Source organism: Myripristis murdjan, chromosome 17 (assembly GCF_902150065.1).
Source record: "Myripristis murdjan chromosome 17, fMyrMur1.1, whole genome shotgun sequence".
Taxonomy (NCBI): Eukaryota; Metazoa; Chordata; class Actinopteri; order Holocentriformes; family Holocentridae; genus Myripristis; species Myripristis murdjan.
Genome location: NC_043996.1, coordinates 24,252,443 through 24,271,718, shown reverse-complemented (window position 1 = coordinate 24,271,718; position 19,276 = coordinate 24,252,443). Strand labels below are relative to the sequence as shown.

At 40.9% G+C, this 19,276-nt stretch overlaps 1 protein-coding gene across 1 annotated transcript; it reads right to left on the bottom strand.

Moving 5' to 3' along the window:
- Nucleotides 1-803: 803 nt before the first annotated feature.
- cc2d1b (coiled-coil and C2 domain containing 1B) lies at nt 804-18,630 on the bottom strand. The gene is made up of 26 exons (XM_030074520.1): nt 18,529-18,630; nt 18,113-18,232; nt 17,834-17,978; nt 17,485-17,588; nt 17,232-17,351; nt 16,437-16,580; nt 15,432-15,759; nt 14,559-14,677; nt 13,503-13,581; nt 12,819-12,899; nt 11,907-12,052; nt 11,428-11,500; nt 11,004-11,143; nt 10,762-10,891; nt 10,263-10,435; nt 9,257-9,382; nt 8,410-8,468; nt 8,074-8,190; nt 7,574-7,647; nt 7,200-7,258; nt 7,034-7,085; nt 6,223-6,322; nt 5,034-5,124; nt 4,416-4,538; nt 4,257-4,306; nt 804-4,020 (listed from the first exon to the last, which is right to left on the bottom strand). Exons 2-25 carry the CDS (start codon nt 18,173-18,175, stop codon nt 4,295-4,297), a joined length of 2,658 nt encoding a protein of 885 aa, XP_029930380.1. The 5' UTR covers nt 18,176-18,232; nt 18,529-18,630; the 3' UTR covers nt 804-4,020; nt 4,257-4,294.
- Nucleotides 18,631-19,276: the final 646 nt, after the last annotated feature.

Genomic DNA, 19,276 nt, shown 5'->3' with positions numbered 1-19,276 from the left:
ATAGTTTCAGTGTAGATGATTAAGTAGATTTTATACTTGAAAATTGACAAATATATTTGAAACGGTGAGACCAAAACCCAATATTAAAACAATCATTGCTACATTTTTTTGTAGCATCATTTTTAGTGAATTAAAATTCAAATTGTTTGGTGGAAGCCCCTGTGGGACCCCACTTTGAAAATCACTAACTTAGGTCATATCATGTCATAACTTGACTGTCAGTATTCACAACAGACCCCATATCAAAAAGCAAGTGACATGAGCTGGAGTCTTTAACTACATAATAATGTGTAGCTGTGACGTTTTCTGCTGTTTGAAATCTTTCCCAAGGCCTTGAAATGATCCCTTTCAGCTTCCATAATTTCCAGGACTCCCCTGGCCCGTGTAGGAACCCTGTAGATCAGACACTTTGCCCTCTTCAAAGGTCTCAACACTTTCCAGTGTCCCTATAAATAATTAGTAAGCGAGCTTGGGCTGTTGAGGTCTAGTTGCTTTTCAAAGAGAAGCCCTGGGCTGCCCTCTCTCTCCTGCAGTGACATGGACCTGAGGAAAAAAAACAAGAATGTATTTATGCTGTTTCTGTTCAAACCTGTAAAATGTGTTCTGTTTTTTTTGTTTTGTTTTTTTTAATCGGACCTGACTAGACCCAAAAAACACACCGATCCATCAGATTTCCATGTATAGTAAACATCCTGCATACTGTAAGCAACATCTCTCCATCCTTTTTGTCAATGGGACTGTGAAACCAGAAGAGGCTACTCACACAAGTGGCATAACTGCAAACGGTTTTGTTGAGCATTTTATTTGAGTATAACAATCTTAATATGACAAGCGAGGATCTCTCCACCTGCAATCAGCAGCATCCGAGTCAGACAATCACATGAATATCTGCAGAAGAGCCGATGACGCGTCGACAAACAAGTTGAAGTTAAACCTGTAGCTGCACCATATTCATTTGTTACACAGTTTGAAATGTTTTAGGACCTTCTGTAGCACGATGTTAGTGGAAGCTTGATCAAAGTGTTGGGGAAAAGAGTGACGGAGGGGTCGAAGGTCAACAGTTACAAATTAATTGCTGTGATCGTCTCTGCCCGAGTTGCTCATCACTGTGTCTTCACTGTGCGACACGGCTTTCAGGGGAGAAGCTTTCACCGACCACCATCGGCAGTTCTTTCTAGAAATTAGCAAAACCAAGAGGAGACGTACCGAGGATTTATTTTTGTGACTCTCGCTCCCTGTTTTCTGTTACCTTTTTTTTTTTTTTTTGGCATTATCTGAAGTTGTGCAATATGTCCTATATCCAAAAGGTGCAATTTGTTTTATTGAAAGTAGCATTTTCTTTTTTTTTTTATTCAGTTGTAATATGTTACTATCCAAACTATAACATTGCATGCATACAGAAACGAGCTTGCAATGGTGACGAGAGCATATCAACTTTGCATTTTGACAGTATTTTCTGTTTTGTGGATTGAACTGAGGAAAAAGAAAAATCCATTCATACAATCCTGTCATTGACTGGGTTTTGTTAAAATCCTTAATATTTTCTTTTTAATTAAACACTGACATCAGTCAAAAAGAACTGTATGAAAAGCCAAAAACCCTGTACATCTTTTTTTTTTTTTTTGTCAATAAAAGCGGTCTTTATCAAAAAACTGTAGTATATGTATAATAAAAAACTTATAGAAAATTGAAATGAGTGCTTTATTTGTTTTATTTATTTTTTGCCTGTTCAGGGTCATCAGCTTCTGATTGACTGAATCCTCATGAAGCCTTCAACAGTGAGCAGTCTCAAAAATAACATTTCCATCAGTTGGAAAATAATAATCTACTCGTGGAAAATAACTGACAGTGCAGAATGAAAACAAGATATGATACTTTTCTTGAGGAAAGTAGATAATTTCAGTCCACAGTAAAACAAATAAAAGTTATGTATACTTTAGAGATGATTTTTCCCAGGTGAACACGAAACATTTTGAAAATGTTGTGTCCACAAACAATCTGACATCATTCATCTTTGTAAACAAGCAGAGGGTCAAACATGTTCTAATAGGAAATAAAAAAAAAGATGGGTAACAATATTTAAATGCCTTAATTTGTCGCTGAATTAACTGGGCCAGTTTGTAGTAAACCTCAGGTCCCATTTCCTCAAACCAGTACAAAGCCTTCCTGAAAATGCGGCATAAAATAAAATGGGACAGGGAAATGTTGCGACCACGGTAACACAATAACAGTGGGCAGCGGTTCACTGCTGCCATGTTGGAGGTATAACGGCTGGAAATGGGCTTGAATTGGCTCAGCGTATCATATTATGGCTTCCTCTTCAGCAAGTCTTCAAATGCCACCACTCCTTTAAAACACTGATGAGATTCACTCCAAAATGTGATTTCACCATATGGAGAAAAAAAAGATGCAGTCTTCAAAAATAATTAATGGCACTGAAATAAAACATATGGGATGCAATTTATTTAACTTTAATCAGTCTGTGACCTTTACTTCCAAAGTTTGGAGGACCGCATCATCGGCCTTTCTGAAGTACAGATACTTCTCAAACTGCAGACTCTTTTCCCAAAATGGATTCATCACTTTCTGGAATGAAACCCAGATCTATTTATTTTTTTCCCTAAAATAGTAAAAGCTAAAAAAAAAAAAATAATAATCAGCTAAATTCAGCTCAGTCATCTGATTCTGATGTGCGCAGCCTGGTGCTACACAGTGTAAACCAGGTTTCATGAGAATAAACAAATAAATCAAACAGTCCCAAACCCGTTTACAGGTGACAATGTTTTAAAACTGTTTAGTGCCACAGTGAGAGGACATATTAATCAAATTAAACTGATATGTGTCAAAGAAAAGGGGGTGTACTCTTCAAAATAATTATCTTTAAGTATGACATCTCACATCTCACACCTTTTAGTACCACTGAGAATTATCACTTGGCTTATTCCTATCAGTTATAGCTATTTAAAACATCTATAAGGCTGCCCTGCATTCTTCCTTTGCTGTGAATTGTGTGGATTTGTGAAAAAAAAAAAAAAATAAAATAAAATAAAGACTCCTAACAGTCAAAGTGACAACACTCCTTCCCGTGTTCAATCTCACACACATTATCGTGTCATTGTAACAAGTGTGGCAGCTGAATGCAAATTCAAATATGCAGGATCTTACAGCAACAGTGATTACTTTGGTATTAGTGCATAGTGCAGTTCTAGAAACCAGAGCCGTGTATATAGAAGGAATATGTACACATTTTTTGATATAAACTTTCATCTAGGGCAGCAGGATCAGGTTAGCTCAACATCAAGCCCCTTCAACGAGAGCCAAGGCCACACCTCGGTTGTCAAAGTTAGGAGTGATACATGGGGCCAACTTTTCAGCCAAGAGTGAAATGCTGCTTTAAATCACTTTGCCCATAAGTTTTGCCTGGTGTATCACCCCTTTAACCCTGCGCTCACCCTGCTAGCCGCTCGTCTGATGGCTGACTTGACACATCATTGATTGCTGCTGTGTCTGTGGTGTATATTTATAGCGATGTTGGTGCACGACGCGGCGCCCCCACGTCCAGCCGACAGACGAGGGAACCGCGCTTTGCATCGGCCAGCATCTCTGGTCACAGGCAGCGATCGGATCTCCGTCAACTGGCAGCACAAGTTGCTAGCTGTGTGAACGCTCGGTAAGAGAATGTGCACGTCCCGCAGCGTCTTCCCAGACCGCAGAGAGGGAGACGAGAGGCACGCCAGCGAGGCAGAGCAGCGAGAGGCCAGCTTGCCTTCCACAAGGCGGCTCCCTGTCTCCTCCTGGTGGGCCGCCGTGTCAAAGAGAGCTCTGTGTCTTGCAGTGTGCAAAGTTTCAGATGGCAAAGACCCGTGTGGGTCCGGGTCAGACAGCCAGAGTGTGGCGGTCCACACCGCAGACCCTCCATCTCATCTGTATCTCTACATCCTCCCTACCTCCTCCTCCTCCTCCTCCTCCTCCTCCTCCTCCTCCTTTTCCTCTGAGTGTTTTTGATTGAGTGCCTTTAATCTGGAAGACAAAGACAGGTTTTGTGTTGGATATCTTGAGAGAAAATGTAATTTTGAAATGTGACTTCTGAGGTTAATTTAATCATGTTGGGGTATAAAAAACAATCAGATAGAAAAGATCAAATCTACTTGGAGGAAGAAAGCACGATGCTTTGTGAAGGGTATGTGATGCACAGCCGTCCTGTCTAACATGTAAAGGCTCATTCATTTCAAACAAGAAAAGGAGAAAATAATTACCTGTATAATGTTAGCGATCTTTAATGTTGGAGCAGCATCTAAACAAGAACCTGGGAGACAAAAACACACCAACTTGTAGAGTCTCACAGAAACATGCTGCAGTTTGTTAGATGTCACACTAACTCTGTGGAAACAGAGGAATGCTGGTCGTGTGGCTACCTTTGATTGGTCGAGGACTAGCCAGCGCTCCGTGGAGGTCTGCATGTCCTGTCCACTCAGCGGCTCCCGCAGACGGACCCTCACTTCAACACGACCTCCTGTGGGCTTGCGACCGTCCATCACCTGATGCAGGAGACATGAGAGACAAGACGCTCAGTTTCCCAACCAATCAGTGAGACTTTATTTACAGAGCACTTTTCATACAAATACATGCGACACAGAGTGCTTCACACAGTAAAACAATAAAACGATACAATATAATACTGGGATTCCTGTCTTTAACATAGATTCAGCACAACACGGATAAGAATAAACTTTCAAGGGCTAAACACAACAGAAAAGCTGCATGCTGGGAATCAACTCTGGGTGTCATTTCTGTTCTGAATGCACTGTCTGTTAATTGAGGCCTCCTTGAGTCAATATCATGTACACCTTATCTTTCAGTATTTGAATTTTAGTGGAATGCTACTCAGTACAGTCAAATGTTAGGACGTTAGGGAACAAGACTGTCGTGTCCACAGCTGCTGACTCAGCATCAAACTCAGCCACAGCAACGAGACAGAAGTAAAATCACTCAAGACTCTATGTTCCTCTACTGCTGCGCTCAAAAAGCCTCACCTCTACGATCTCCCTGATTTCGCTCTGCGTCTCCAGTTTCTCCAGCTTCACGTGGGCCGTCCCGATCGGCTTGTCACTCCGCAGGAATCCCCTGTTAGACGACACATAGCAGCAGCAGCATCACCGCCGCAGTCTCACCGTCATGACACAGCACAACACACCGCTCCGCTTCAGCTGCTCTGACACGACTGCATGTGTAAACACCATGACCTCAGGCTGCTGTTTTCACTCTCTGACCATGAAGGATGTGCTAAGTCTACTGACCACTTCACACGTGTAACTGCAAACTGTCTTTTTATTTATGTCGCCTGGGCAAATATGATCAAGGTCCAGATAATATGTCTTTCGTAAACACATAAGGCATTGTTATGCGGTCTTTGGTTTTTGCATGTTCTCACATTTTGTCCGTGCTGACCACCACGCAGCCTTTCTGACCACGAGCCAATCAAATCAAAGCAAAACAATGGCTCTGTATCAAACAGACGGCTGATTGGCTGCCAGTTTCACTCCTGGCTCGACATGAAGCTGTGGCATCTCAACTTCGGCAAGCTTTCCCTTTATTTCTGCACTGCCTGCATGTTTAATGAGCCTAGCATCAGTGGAAACTTATTTTCAAGAAAAGAATAATCTGTTTTTGAAATGCTAAAAAGAAAAGAAATGGCAAACTGTGATTGAGCAAGCTGAAAATTAAAACTTTTTACACAAAAAACAGTGGAGTAGGGTGATGTTTCTGTGAAAAATATACATTAATCATCTCGGCAAGTAAAAATTCTTGGTAGTTGTCTAGTTGTCCAGCCCTTGGCAGGTGAGTTAGAAGAGTTAATTTCAGACACTGTACACAACAGCATCAAATATACATGGGTATTTCGTGGAAGAAGACAAAGTGCAGTGTCACCTGAGGCAGTTTAGATTTCAGCGCCACATTCACATTCAATCGCAAAAGAGATGGTCAGTAAAATAAACCTGCAACCCTCCCATCGCCATCTCAGCTACGATAAATAAACCCTCCTGCCGGGGTGATAGTTAAAACCAGCAGGAGGCTCATTAGTCAGCCTCTGTGTCTCCGAGCTAACCTGCTGTTTTGTTTACCCGACTAGAGGGCAGTTTTGCTTATTCAAGGTCACAATAAATATTCAGCAGCCGAGTGAAGATTTAGGAAAGTAGTGTGAGCGGGTCTGGAGCGACTCACCCTTTGTGCAGCAGCTCCAGTTTGAGGCCTTTGGACAGCAACACCCTCTTGAAGCCCCGGTGGTTCCGGTTGATGGACAGCGTGAAGCTCTGGTTGTACTCTGGTTAAAGATAAGGACATGCAATTTTATGCAGTGCTACCATTTAAGTAGAATATAAAATATTTAAGTCCTTCACTTCAGTAAGTCAAAAACAAATGCTTTTATTTATTTATTATTAAAAACAGCCCTTTTTGAACAAGGTCAGAGTGTGACTGTGACTTCAATGCTAACCTGTAATATGCTGTACTTTTATGTGATTTTGTCAGAATAGACACCATTTTCTACAAATGGTGGATATCTCGCTTTGGAATGAAATATATTTAACACACTCCTAAAAAATGTGTTCTATTAGGAACTTAAAAAATGAACTTTAAGATGCGAAACAAAGATTGCCATTTTCGTACTCTCTAATCTTCATTATAGCAGCAACAGCATGAAAAGCTTTGTCTCAAAATGAAATCAACCACTTAAGAAAAGGGACACTCAAAAAGTTAATGGTAATGCAAAATTAAAACAATGTAATTAAAAAACAATGTAGCAAGTTAAATACGCTGTTGACAATATAACACTGCTTGGAGACTCCACATCATAAAATACTGAGTGATGATCATCAGGACAGGATTTACCTCCACAGTGGATATATAGCCTATAGTTAGTATAAAATTGTTGTTCTTTTTAGATCTCTAGAAGTTGCTCTGAAAATAGCCATGCTGTCAATCCCAACAGATTAAGTCACACCTTCACAGAGCTGCAGCTGGAGTCCTGTCTTACCTGGGGAGTTAGTGTTCTTGATGACAGCTGTTTTGTGTTTCTGCGGTTGTTCCTGTTGGTAACAAAAAGGAAACCAAGAACTTGTGAAAGCGGCATCAGTTAGCGACCTCTTGGCACACTGTATTGATTGTGAAAAGGAAATGAGCCGTAGCTTTAGCTCGCTCACCGCACTGGGGTAGGGGAAGTCAAACTTGACATAGGCATCCAGGTCATTTGTCTGGATACCTGAGGAGGAGAGAGAAAGAGATTTTAAAAAAGCAATCAACATTTTGCATTTGAATATTCTGTATTTCTCCCTCAGTCCTCGTTCCTCACCACATATTAGACAATTTGAGAGTAGTAAAACAAAATTTGTTGTCGTTTGTTGTGTTTACAATATTTCCCCTGACAGTGCTTTCCATACTAGAGACATTTCTACATTTCCTTAACTTTTCATTTGAGACCTCTTTAAAAAAAAAAAAAATCTTTCCATACTTTCTCAAACAAAGTTTGGACTCATTTGAGAGCAAGCTGCTTAAACATAAAGCAAGTCAACGTTACCACTGGGAGCAGGAAGATTCATCCCTCTTACAACAACCACCACCATTTCAGTGCTGCTCAGCTCTGGGAATATCCTGCAAGCAACAGAGGGAGGAAAAAAAACATTAAAAGCGGCAGAGAAGGAGTGAGTGATGTATTTCCTTGGCACCCTCGCGTGACTGATCGAGATACAGGAATGTTAAGAAAGAGATGGGCAAGAAAAGTAACGAAAAAGAAAAGAGAAAACACAGGTGAAATAGAAGCAGAAATTGTTATTTCCTTCCAAAATAATACAATGAAAAGGCAAACCTCTGGCACCACCTAACTGCATAACCTCACATGATTAGCAGGAGGTTTTATGGTCCTGCTGCCATAAAATCTCATTAAAACTTTCAACCTCTCCCCAACAAGGCAGTTTTCCATTTTACCTTGATAACTCCTGACTCAAAACACTCAAAACTTTCCGAACATGATTTTGCTGAATATACTAGCTGTACATTTTGTCCGAGTTTGGTACCTACCTGACGGTGTGGTAAGTCCTCTCTTCAAAGTGATGCTTGGGAGGATCCAACCCTCTGGCCTGAGACAGCTTCAGGATCTCCAGACTCTTCTTACAACGCTCTGCCATCTTCTCGAACCTTAAGTCCACACACACACACACACACACATATGAGTGAACATCCTCTTCAAGACACAACCCTACCCCTTGTTACCTATATATTACATCAGGCTTTTGTTTTTCAGTGCTTATCTCAAGTTTTCACTGATCAGGAGCTCAAAATGCAGCAGTAATCTGGTGCTAGAAATGGGGTTTGTGTATAAACATGGAAATGCTCTGAGTGGTACAGACGGCTTACTTTGTTGTTTCTGTGACATTCCCCAGGTGTGTGAATTGCTTGGAGTAAGTCATACATTTCTAAAAGAGGAAAGCGAAAAGAAATGAAAAAACATCTTGAGGATTAAGTTAGTCCTGAGATCAGCGAGGCATTACAGAGCAGAGCAGAGTAACCAAGTGGGGTGTGGGAAAAGAAACCATCAGAACAGATTTTCTAAAGGTTCATCTAAAGCTGCGGAAACTCAAATCCTTAAGAGTGGAGCTCAAGTTTCCTTCTATTTATTAGGGATTCTCACTGAGGAAATTAATTAGGCATGGTGTCATCCTGCATAGCAGATGGCATGCATAAAAGTTTAAAGTGGTTTACTTGTACACTGAAATATTCCTCCCACGATCACTTAATAAATAAATGCATTGAATTAAAACATCAATTTAGAACCCATATCCAATTTGTTTCAAGAACTGATCCAAGTATTAAGGAGAGCTGTTCATATTATTTTGCACACCCTAAATATGTTAACATCCCATACATTCATCCAGTCTAGTGCTGAAATTGTTAGTTGCGTATATTTACAATATCAATTTGCTATATCCCATACTACATACATATACTACTGACTGCTGCTGTGTTTTCTGTCCAGGCATAACCAGCCTTACAATTAATTTTGTTTAATTAACGCACCACAGAAATGTAAGTTCTTGAACAAACATTGTGGTTGAAAATAGTCGAATGTTGTTATAATTTCCAATAATATAAAGTCCTTCTGTTCCTGATGTCTTCAAGATTAATAATCAACAGTAATATTATGAAGACAAAAACGGTCATGATAATTGGGGTTATGACTTTAGTCCTGTTCAAGCAGCCTTACATCGTACTGCTCTTTGAGTATCTTGGCCAGTTGTGTGTAAACCTCCTCTGCTTTCTCTGAGATCTGCACGTCGCTGTGGTGCACGAGGATGAAGTCCTCATCTTCGTCACCAGGGGGCGATGGCACCTGCAACGCAGACAGGAACAACAACAGAGGAAATGTAATCCTGCCAGTGGTTTTAAAATAACTTTAAGAAAAATTAGCATTACTCATATCACTGATGTAAGGCAGAAGCCACCAGTCATCTCAACCATGGTCTATATTTGCTTATGTTAACAATATCCAGGAATCATAATCTATTTAAAGACATGCTGATGTTTACAAAAGCAAAATTTAGCACCTTACAATTGCTGCTCAAGACATTTTCCCAGCTTCGCACTGATTAATGGCTTGAATTTCCGCTTTTATAATAGGGTTTCACATTGTTTTTAATTCCTTGTTTGTTTTGGGAAAATACTTTGTGATACTTGAAGTGAAGTTAAATTTGAATTTAGACAAGTCATCTATTACTTCCTCTGTCTTTTAGAGTTGCTCAGACAGATTCAGAGTTGCAAAATTAACTTCTCCATACTCCATTTCACAAGATGCTGCAATTTTATCTCAGCATGAAAGGTGTGTCAGTTTACTAAGGGTATTCTGGTGCAGTGTTGGTTATCTGGCCAATAAATCATGCTTTAATTTATTCAATCTGAACAAGTTCTAAACATCGGCATCTCGTATTCTCTCCTGGCAATTTTTTTAAGCACTGAAAAAGGCAAATATACAAAAAAGGCTGTGCCCATATCTACCACAATTAATATAACTGCAATATCCAGGGAAAAAAAAGCTAGAAACATCATTTTGCATGCTTCCAAATCTCTTCCCCCTGGTGGATCTGTGTAAGACACATGCCATTTGGAGTAGCAAATGAGGTTGGATAACTCCATTACAGAATCATTTCAGTTAAGAAAAACACGAGAAAACTGCAAGCAGCAGAGCGGGTGTTTTTTTCACAGCAGGTTCTAACCTTGCTGATGTCCACAGTCTTGCCGCTGCGGGCTGCCTCGATCATGGGTTCAAAGCCCTTGGCGGTGCGGAGAAACTGCTTGGCCTGATCCATGTCATTCCTCTGTTTAGCCTGCAGAGCCGCCTTCATGTACTGCTTCCTGCGGCCCTCCAGGAAGTCCAGCTGCTGAACGGCTGCAGGATTAACAAAACAGAAAGAAAATCTAATTCAAACTCACTGTACACCAGACTCTGAAACTTAGACCAAGTCGTATAGTGTGAACTTGGCCCTGTGTCTTGTGCTCTCATTGGCCCATTAGCTGTCGCTGGTCTCTGACAGATAGAGATATTTAACCTGGTGGAAAATGAAAGCTAAAACAGTCCAGTGTGAACTAGGCATAAGGTGTGTGAACTAGGTAAAAGATCACCCCATAGTGTTCTTCTCACTGTAGAAAATTTGCTGATCTGATGGTGTTTTGGAGATAATTTTTGTTGCTCAGACGTTTTCTGCGGGGACCGACCTGTACTGGAGAGGCCTTCCCTGGTGGCCGTTCTGTCAGGGGAAGGAGAGGGAGTTCTTTTTTTCACCGGAGCCGTTGGAGGCACAGCTAACATGGGCTTCTTTGGCTTATCTGGAACAGGAGGCTTGGACTGCAAATAACAGAGAGCAGACAGATTTAAGACACAGGTCGAACATTACTGATCTAGAGTAATAACTTCTAAAATATTATGCAGTCCTGGTTCATGCAGTTCACCAGCCCACCTCCTCCTCTTTCTCCTCATTTTCTTCGTCATCCCCTCCTTCGGTAGCATCAGTAGAGGCGAGTTTATTGGCTGCCTCCAGCACAGCAGCAAATCCCTGCTCAGCTCCTGCCGCCTCCTGGCCAGGGATTGGAGGAAAGCCTGTAAAATACAAACAAGATCATTTCTCCTTTTTTTTTCTTTTTTTTTTTTTTAAATCAACGCAGGCTGACAGTTTATAACATGAGAATCACTTCATTAGCAGAGTACAAAAAGCGTGTGCGGGGATTTGTTTTGGTTGCACTGATATAGAAAAATACTTGCAACTTAGAAATGAATATGCAATATCTATGCCATAAATTCTGTAAAACACAATTTGGCAGAACCAAATGAAACTTCAGAACTATGTTGTCTGTACAAAACAGAGATGTCATAAATAATCTCACCTGGGGGAACAGGGAGCTCCTCAAAGTTGACAGCTTTCCCTGCTTTGTGAGCTCGGATGGCACTCTGGTATTGCTGCAGCAGGGCAGAGGTTAAATATTTAGAAACTGAACGTGTTGTTGCTACGGGAATTTCCTGTGATACACTGAGGGGCAGTGAGGGGTAACTTTTTTAAGGAGGAAGGGAGACTAGACTAGCAACAAAGTCCTGACAAGCAATGAAAAGCTCAATATTTATCCCTAAATATGTAAATACATAAACCTGAGTAATTACAATATTAGCATGGACTTTGTGCTATTTCAATTAGAGCTGAAATGTCTCATAAATTGCATTACCATTAACTTGTTATCAAATGAGAGCTATACACCTAAAAGACTGAACTGGACAGTCAAAACAAACTGTGTTGAGCTTTACTCTGCTCATTATTAGGGAAATGTATCACCTGACTCTCATCAGAAACGGTAAGGAGGGCTCAACGTACCTTAGCGATGCGGTCATGCATTCGGGCCTTGCGGTCGTCTCCGCTGGCCTTGGCCTGAGCCGATGCCTCCGCATACTTGGCTCGCCTCTGCTCCAGGGCCTCCAGCACGTCCTTAGGAGGTGCAGGGGCTGATGGGACAGCAGGGGCTGAGGGAGAAGACAACATTACATTGTTTTCCCTACATTTGTTTCTTAAAAGTGAGTCCTGGGTATCTTTAACGTGATGAAATATTATTTTAAAACAAACCAACCAAAAAAATCACCTAAAAACCAGTGTTATTAAGTAACAATGGAAAAAATACAGCTAAGAATAATGACTCAGAATAAATTTAAGATGAGCAAATTTTACTGCTGTATGAAAGATGAATATAATAGAAATGCAGCTAATAGCTTCAGTATAACCACAGTAGCTTTGTCACTGAACACATCTCTTTTTGCCTGGTCATACAAATCTGTTTCCATTTCTTGCCCCGAGCAGTTTCTTCTTGTTCCACAATGTTATTTATCATGTTGAGAGTAGTTTTGGAGACTAGATCCAAACAGCTTGTCAACATCGGCTTAAGTCTACTTCTTCTGTAGCTGAGGTGAATTTCAGGAGATGATGCTGAAATGCACGACCCGTGTCATGCAAAGGTGTGCAAATATTTTTTACTAAGCTACAGCTGGATCTGGCCTCTTTACAGTACAATTTACAAAACAAAATGTGTGCAAATATATTCCAGTTTGGCTGATAATAATCTTACAATGGCAGGCTGCCATAGGAAAATACACAGAGAGGCAAAAAGGAGTATCGATTCACACAAAATGTACACCACTGATGTTAGACTTACAAACCTCTTACAGGGTGAGGTGTAAAGATTAGAAAACTGAATGGCAAAACAACTTTTTCTTAAAGAGGAGTATTTGTTATCACCTGGGTCTGCTGCAGCCGGCTGTGTGGCCTGTGTGCTCTGACCAGGGGAGGGTTCCTTCACTGGCGCTGCACCTCCCTCCACTATGGCAGAAAAACATGAGGTTCACTGAATCATACAGTGTTACATACAAAAAACAGATACTGTCAACTACAACTACTACTTAAAACACATCAGGGAAAAAAAACAACTTCACGCATCCCCTGCAATTTGCTAAATATGCTTATTGGTGAACTATTAATATTCTCCCCATGCGAGATCCTCATAAGCTCTCTCAGTTTTTATTTCCCTGTGTATTTCACCTCAAGTCTCTTATTTTTCCTACTATAATCTATATGAGTGATAAAAATATTCCAAATATTAAGGCTTTGAGCTGATTTTTATTTCCTGTTATTTTTATGGATGTAATCTATATTCTTAAATTCTGTTATCCAGTGCAATTCTGTCTTAGCCTGACAATGTGATTTTGTTGCTGTTATGTTTGTGTTTAGGTGCGATGCGGTTTATAAGTCCCTCAGGGTTAATTTTATTTCACCTGCACATATTACTGATTGCATCTCCTGTTTCAATATTTTTATCCTCTCATATTATTTCTGTTTGATAAATTCTTTGCTTCAGGGTTTCATCTCTGGAAATATGCAAAAAAAAAAAAAAATTAAAAATCCTTCATTAAGATCCTGTCTTACCCTGTCCTGGAGAGGGAGGTATGCCACTCAGGTCAACTGGCTGTCCTTTCTCCAACGCCTCGATCACTGCATCGAACCTCTGCACCAAGAAAGACAAACAACCCTAGACAGTCAGACATAATAGTGGGCTTTGTCATCTTTCAAATGGCTGGCATGTTTCACATAGCTGAGAGAGTAACGAAGCAGTCAGAAAGTGCAGCCTGAGTCTAGAGCTGCACTAAAAGTCAAGAATAAATGCGTATATCATATATAACTGAAGGATACTTTAAAGTGAGATCACCTCATTTTGTTTCATTTCATTGGAAAAGGTTTGCGCAAACATCAGGTTAACAAGCACACTGCATCGACTATCACCGCTGCTCCTCATCCTACTGCTACATTCCCACGCTCAGCAAATAGATGTGGAAATGCTGCTTCCACTTCCAGCAGAGACCATGCCTCATTGCACTGTGTGATTAGTTTGTAAAGGCACACTGATGCATCAACCTCACACACAGAATCAAGGAAAGACTGAACACAATGGGACTGACTTCCACATCAGTCAAGGGTGAGATTAAATTCAGCTACTATACGATTCAGGAAAAAACAACACAGGTAAACAACTGGTCATCATACTGATACCACACTGTTTAAATTCACACAACTACAGAATATGACATTTATATAAATGTGAACAGATATTGCCAAGCCGTAAGTTGCTGGTATCTCTCTGCAACCCCATGATGTGCCAAAATGTGTGCCTTAAAAATATGTTTCCGTCATCTTTTACTCAACTCTAAATCATTTCAGTTTTCATGGACTGTACTCTTGTTGTCAGCCTTTTGATAAAGCAAGGTAAACCAATGTTTAAAGATGTTTTACAAAACTCTGAAACCTACCTAACTGGAGATTGCAATTGTTTGTGCTCCTATCTCAAACCACAAGCATTCACTGATTATATAAATCCCCACCAAGCCCAGTAAAAATGAACAATGTCTTACAGGATTTAGCCAAAAAGTCCCACAACCATCTAACCGAACCCCCCTCCCTCAGGATGCAGTGAGTCCTTTAACTCACCTTGCTGGTCCGTATGTAAAGCTTTGCCTGCTCCACATCTCCTTGCTTCTTGGCTTTCAAAGCTGCCATCTTGTATTCCTTTTGCCTCTCCAAAAGCATCGCCTTGGTGGCCTCGCCCACTGTGGATTCACCGGACAAAACGACACAACAGCCACAACAATGAAAGCCTGTATTCACCACATATTCAGAATGCTATGTGTTTTAAGGAGGCAACGGCTCAGCCTTGACTGTTGAAAACCTGTGATTTAAAAACACACTGGTGAAGCTTACAATGGAAAAAACAGGCAAACCAGGTAAAAAGGTAAACTGAGAGAATAAATTCACCAAAGTGTGCCACTATCACAAATAATCCTACATGCCTGTAAGTTCGTTTCTGTACTTACAATTTTTTAAGTATATCAATTGCACAATTCAATGTAACAAAAAAAAAAAAAAAAAAAAAAAAAAAAAAAAAAGCCCACAAAAGGGTCTGTTTAGTTTTTCCAACATGCTATATTATGTCTTTGTTTTGTTTCAATAGGTTTTATTCTGATTTCAAACTTTTTTGCTGAGGTGGGATCTGTGCACTAGTGAGCTAATGCACATGAGCAACACTGCCATCTACACCTTCTTTGTTGTAGTCTGAACATTTCAAAATCATCATTACTTGGTGAGACCAAGTGGGTAAGTAGGGGAAAGTAAATTTGCCTGCTCTGCCAAACCCTTAAGCCTGCAGCAAAACCAACAGATCTCTCTTCTTTTTTTAATTATAAAAAGCATTGGGATGGTACCATAGTAGACAAACACTTCCTATGACCAATGTATGTGTTTAGGTTTATATTAAAAAGCAATCAATATTACTATGAGTATTGGTTTGTACAAACTAAAACTGACCATGTGACTGATTGTCCTGGGACGGGCTGCTGGGCTCCTCTGCCTCCTCCTCTGGCGAGGGCAGGCTGCTCAGAGTGGGCAGGGTGGCAGAGGATGACTGATCATCCTCAACGCTGGGCTCGACAATCTCTGGTACAACTGATGTTGTCTCAGGCTCTGCCTCTGCCTGCTGCTCGGGGGGAGCAGGCTGAGGTGGGGAGGGTACCGGGGGAGGAGGTCGCTGGGGAACGGCGGGTCGAGAGGGAGCACCAGAGGCAACAGGCGGAGGGATCTCAGCCTCATTCACAGCCCTCCCTTTTTTGACAGCAGCTAACATGGTCTCCAGGGTCTGCAGGGAGCAACAGTAACAAGGAATCATTACTCAAAACTAGAGCTGGGTAAAAATATTCATTTTCAGATTAATCACAATCGTCATTTGAACAATCCAATAATGATTATTAAAATCCTGAGATCGCTCTTTTAATCAGTGCTCTTTTTCAGTGGATGTGTGAAGATTTTTGGTAACTGTCATCTGTTTAACTACTAGCCAACACAAACTCATCTGACCCAATTTCATGTTTTGACCGAACAAATTAACACTGGCAGGCGCTCCCCCTCTGAAACCAGCACTACTGAGCCAAAAGCTGGAGGTCTGTATTTTGGTTTTAGAAACCATGATGGCAAAGAACAGTTGGGCAAAATCAAAGCTATCTGGAAGCGAGGGAAACCTGGTATCATTACTGAAATATCCCTAACTAAATCAATGTGGAATCAAAAATCAGTACTGAATCGAATAGGGAAATCAGCACCGATACCCGGACCTACACAAAACCAAAAAAATGAATCAAAAGCATATTTATAAAAGCAGAAAACATTCCTTTTACTTTTTTAAAAACATATCTGTAAACTGATTACACTTTTTGTTCAAGAACTGTGATACATTAAAAGACATAATCCTGTTAGATGTGACCCTTTAGTACATAACTCTGGGTGTAACTCTTGTGTCTCGGCAGTAATCTCACCCACCTTCAGGCCTCGGTCATATCTCCTGACTTTAGAGGATTCTCCTGCAGACTTGGCATTCTGTATGGCTGTCTTGTACATAGCTATCCTCTCTTCTAGGGTGTGCTGGAGGCTGCCTGGGGCTGCAGGAACCTTTGTTTCCTGATGCTTTGGAAGAGTGAAATACCAGAGCAACAGCTAAGTATCGTCAAGATTATTAAAACTGCTCATACTGTAAAACTAAGTTAGGTCTAGAAATTACTTGGTATATGAAACTGTGGGTTGATGTAGAGTGTTTGACAGAGGGAATAAAATATGGCTTGCAGCTTCTGCTTTTCTATATTTAGTTTAGGATAGGTTATGAACACATTTATGTCAATCAGCAAGCCACGTCACAAACCTTTTCAAATACCAGCCAAAATGGCATTTGGATTTAAATTTATACTTTTAGTTAACATACTAGGCAGAATAAGGAGTTTTTTTCTAATACACTGACCAAACATAAGCTGGCTGTCTACTAGCAAATGTGACTAGAATTAAAGACAGACTTACCACCAAGAGTAAAATATCTCCATCCAAATATGTGTTTTTCAGCGATTTGCAAGTTTGTCTAATCTGCCAACCAATTCAGCAAGTAATCGAACATTGATAAGAGGCGTTATTCTACTAAAAAAAATGGGTTGTGAATTTTCAAGAACATCAGCCACAGTGGCAGCTAAATGAAAATGCTTGTCCTCATCTGACCCATATTCTGGTGGCTAGTGTCAATTTCAGGGCTGTATCAGTGAGGCAGCTGGAACGAAGCAATATCTATTTTACCTGCGGCGACAGGGACTCCGGTGTATTAGCTGGAGACGATTCAACAGTGTCAGAGGATGTGGAGGTAGCAGTCACAGCATCCTCAGTTTCCTCCTCACCCACCACTTCCTGTAGCTCTGCCTGATGGCAAAAAAAACAGCAACTCATCAACAAGCAAACTTTGGTTGCTCATGTACAATGCCACATTTGAGAAATACACTGGGATGCAGGCGCATACTTTTAGATATGAATGCACAGTACATGAAACACCAACCAAAAGATCTTCATCATCTTCCAAGTTGTCATCATCTTCGTCCTCATCTACATCTCTCATACAATCATCAGCCATTCTTGCAATGTCCTCCATAGGCAAGGGAGCTAAAACACAAACATGGTATTGTAGTTGATACTGTGCCACTGTCAGAACCAAGATCTCTTAAATCTCCCAAGAGGATGATGATGCAGGAATTCGTCTTGATTGCTTTCTTGCAGGAGCATATCAGCGACTTACATGCAATCACAACTTGGCACGGGGCACAAAGGAAACATCATCCTACATAAAATGCAAAGTGGAAAGCATTAAGTAGCTCCCAGCCACAACAAATCAGAAGTGGTGCACTCACTCCTCGCCTTCTGCTTGGCCTTTCCTCCAGCAGCGGCTTTATTTCCTGTAATAGCAGCGAGTTCAGCCTCCAAATCCGGATCGTCCAGGTTCTCCTCCATACCCATCATCATCTCCTCGGGGTTGAAATCTACAAACAGACCCATCTGGAACGAGGAAGTACACACAGATTCCTCATACCTCAACTACCACAGTGACTAATTTGGCAGCTTACAATAAATTCCTCACCAGTTGTGTATGTCAGTGTTGTTGTTGTTGTTGTTGTTGTTGTTGTGCTCACCTGTTTGGCTGCAGCAGCGCCCTGACCCTTAGGCACAGGTGCCCTCTTCTTCTTAGCAAACATGCTGCGGCTTGTTTTTCCGACAAACCCAAAGGGATACCGACCGGACCCGGGTAAAACCTACAAACACGAACTAATTAAAAAAGACTGTCCGCTTTGTGGTGTTAACAAGCTGGTCTGTACAGCAAATCATGTGAACGGCGGTCAGGTGCCTCACCCAAACAGACAGCGGCTAGCTAGCACAGTTATCCTCCTCTGATGCTAACAACCAACTGACGTTGACCGTTAGCTCGCTAGGCTAACGCTCCTGAAACTCCCCGAAAAGTTTATTTAGCAGCGCATAAAACTGCGAATACCGGCGGTGTGATCATCCCGTCTTTAATCCCCGCACACTTTCAACCGGCGTGTTTCTTTACCTGCTCATTCAGCACTTGTTCAGCCGGTTGTCAGCCCTCAGATGAAGAGCCAGCTCTGAGGTTTTGACTGTTGACATGACACAGGACGTGTGGGCTGAGTGCGCATGCGCGGTCGGCGCAACGTGGGAGCGTTGCAGCACTTGAGTGTTTTTCTGTCAGGTTTAATTAACTTACATTTATTTTCTACAGCCTGTCCTTAATGCTAGTCACGGCCAACTTATACCTAACCCTAACCTTAACCACTGAGGCAAACAATAATGTTTTTTTTTGTTGTTGTTGTTTGTTTGTTTTTTTAAATAATAATAATAAATAAATTAAAAAAAAAAAAAAAAACTTTAACTTTGATGGAAAAAAATTCTTCCGGGACAGATTTAGGAAACAAGAGCCAGGGAGGCGCTGGTGTGCGGTTTGCTGCTGCTGTTTCTCTCTGAATGTACTGAATTATGTACCCTAATTTATTTAACCCCCGTTTCCCTCAAACTTACTAACATTTTTTTTTATCAACTGGGATCCCCAGTAATTTAAACCTCCAGAAAAATTCAGAAAAATCATTATAATAAAAACTGATACCCAAATGTTTCTGTCAGGTACGTTGTGTGTCTTGTTAACTCCTTAAATTGCACTTCAAATAAAACATAATCTCCCACATTCACCCCATTATACATCAAAGTTCCTCTTCCTTTTTCATCTCAAGAAGATTTTTTTGTTTGTTTGTTTGGGTTTTTTTTTTTTGTTTGTTTTGTTTTTT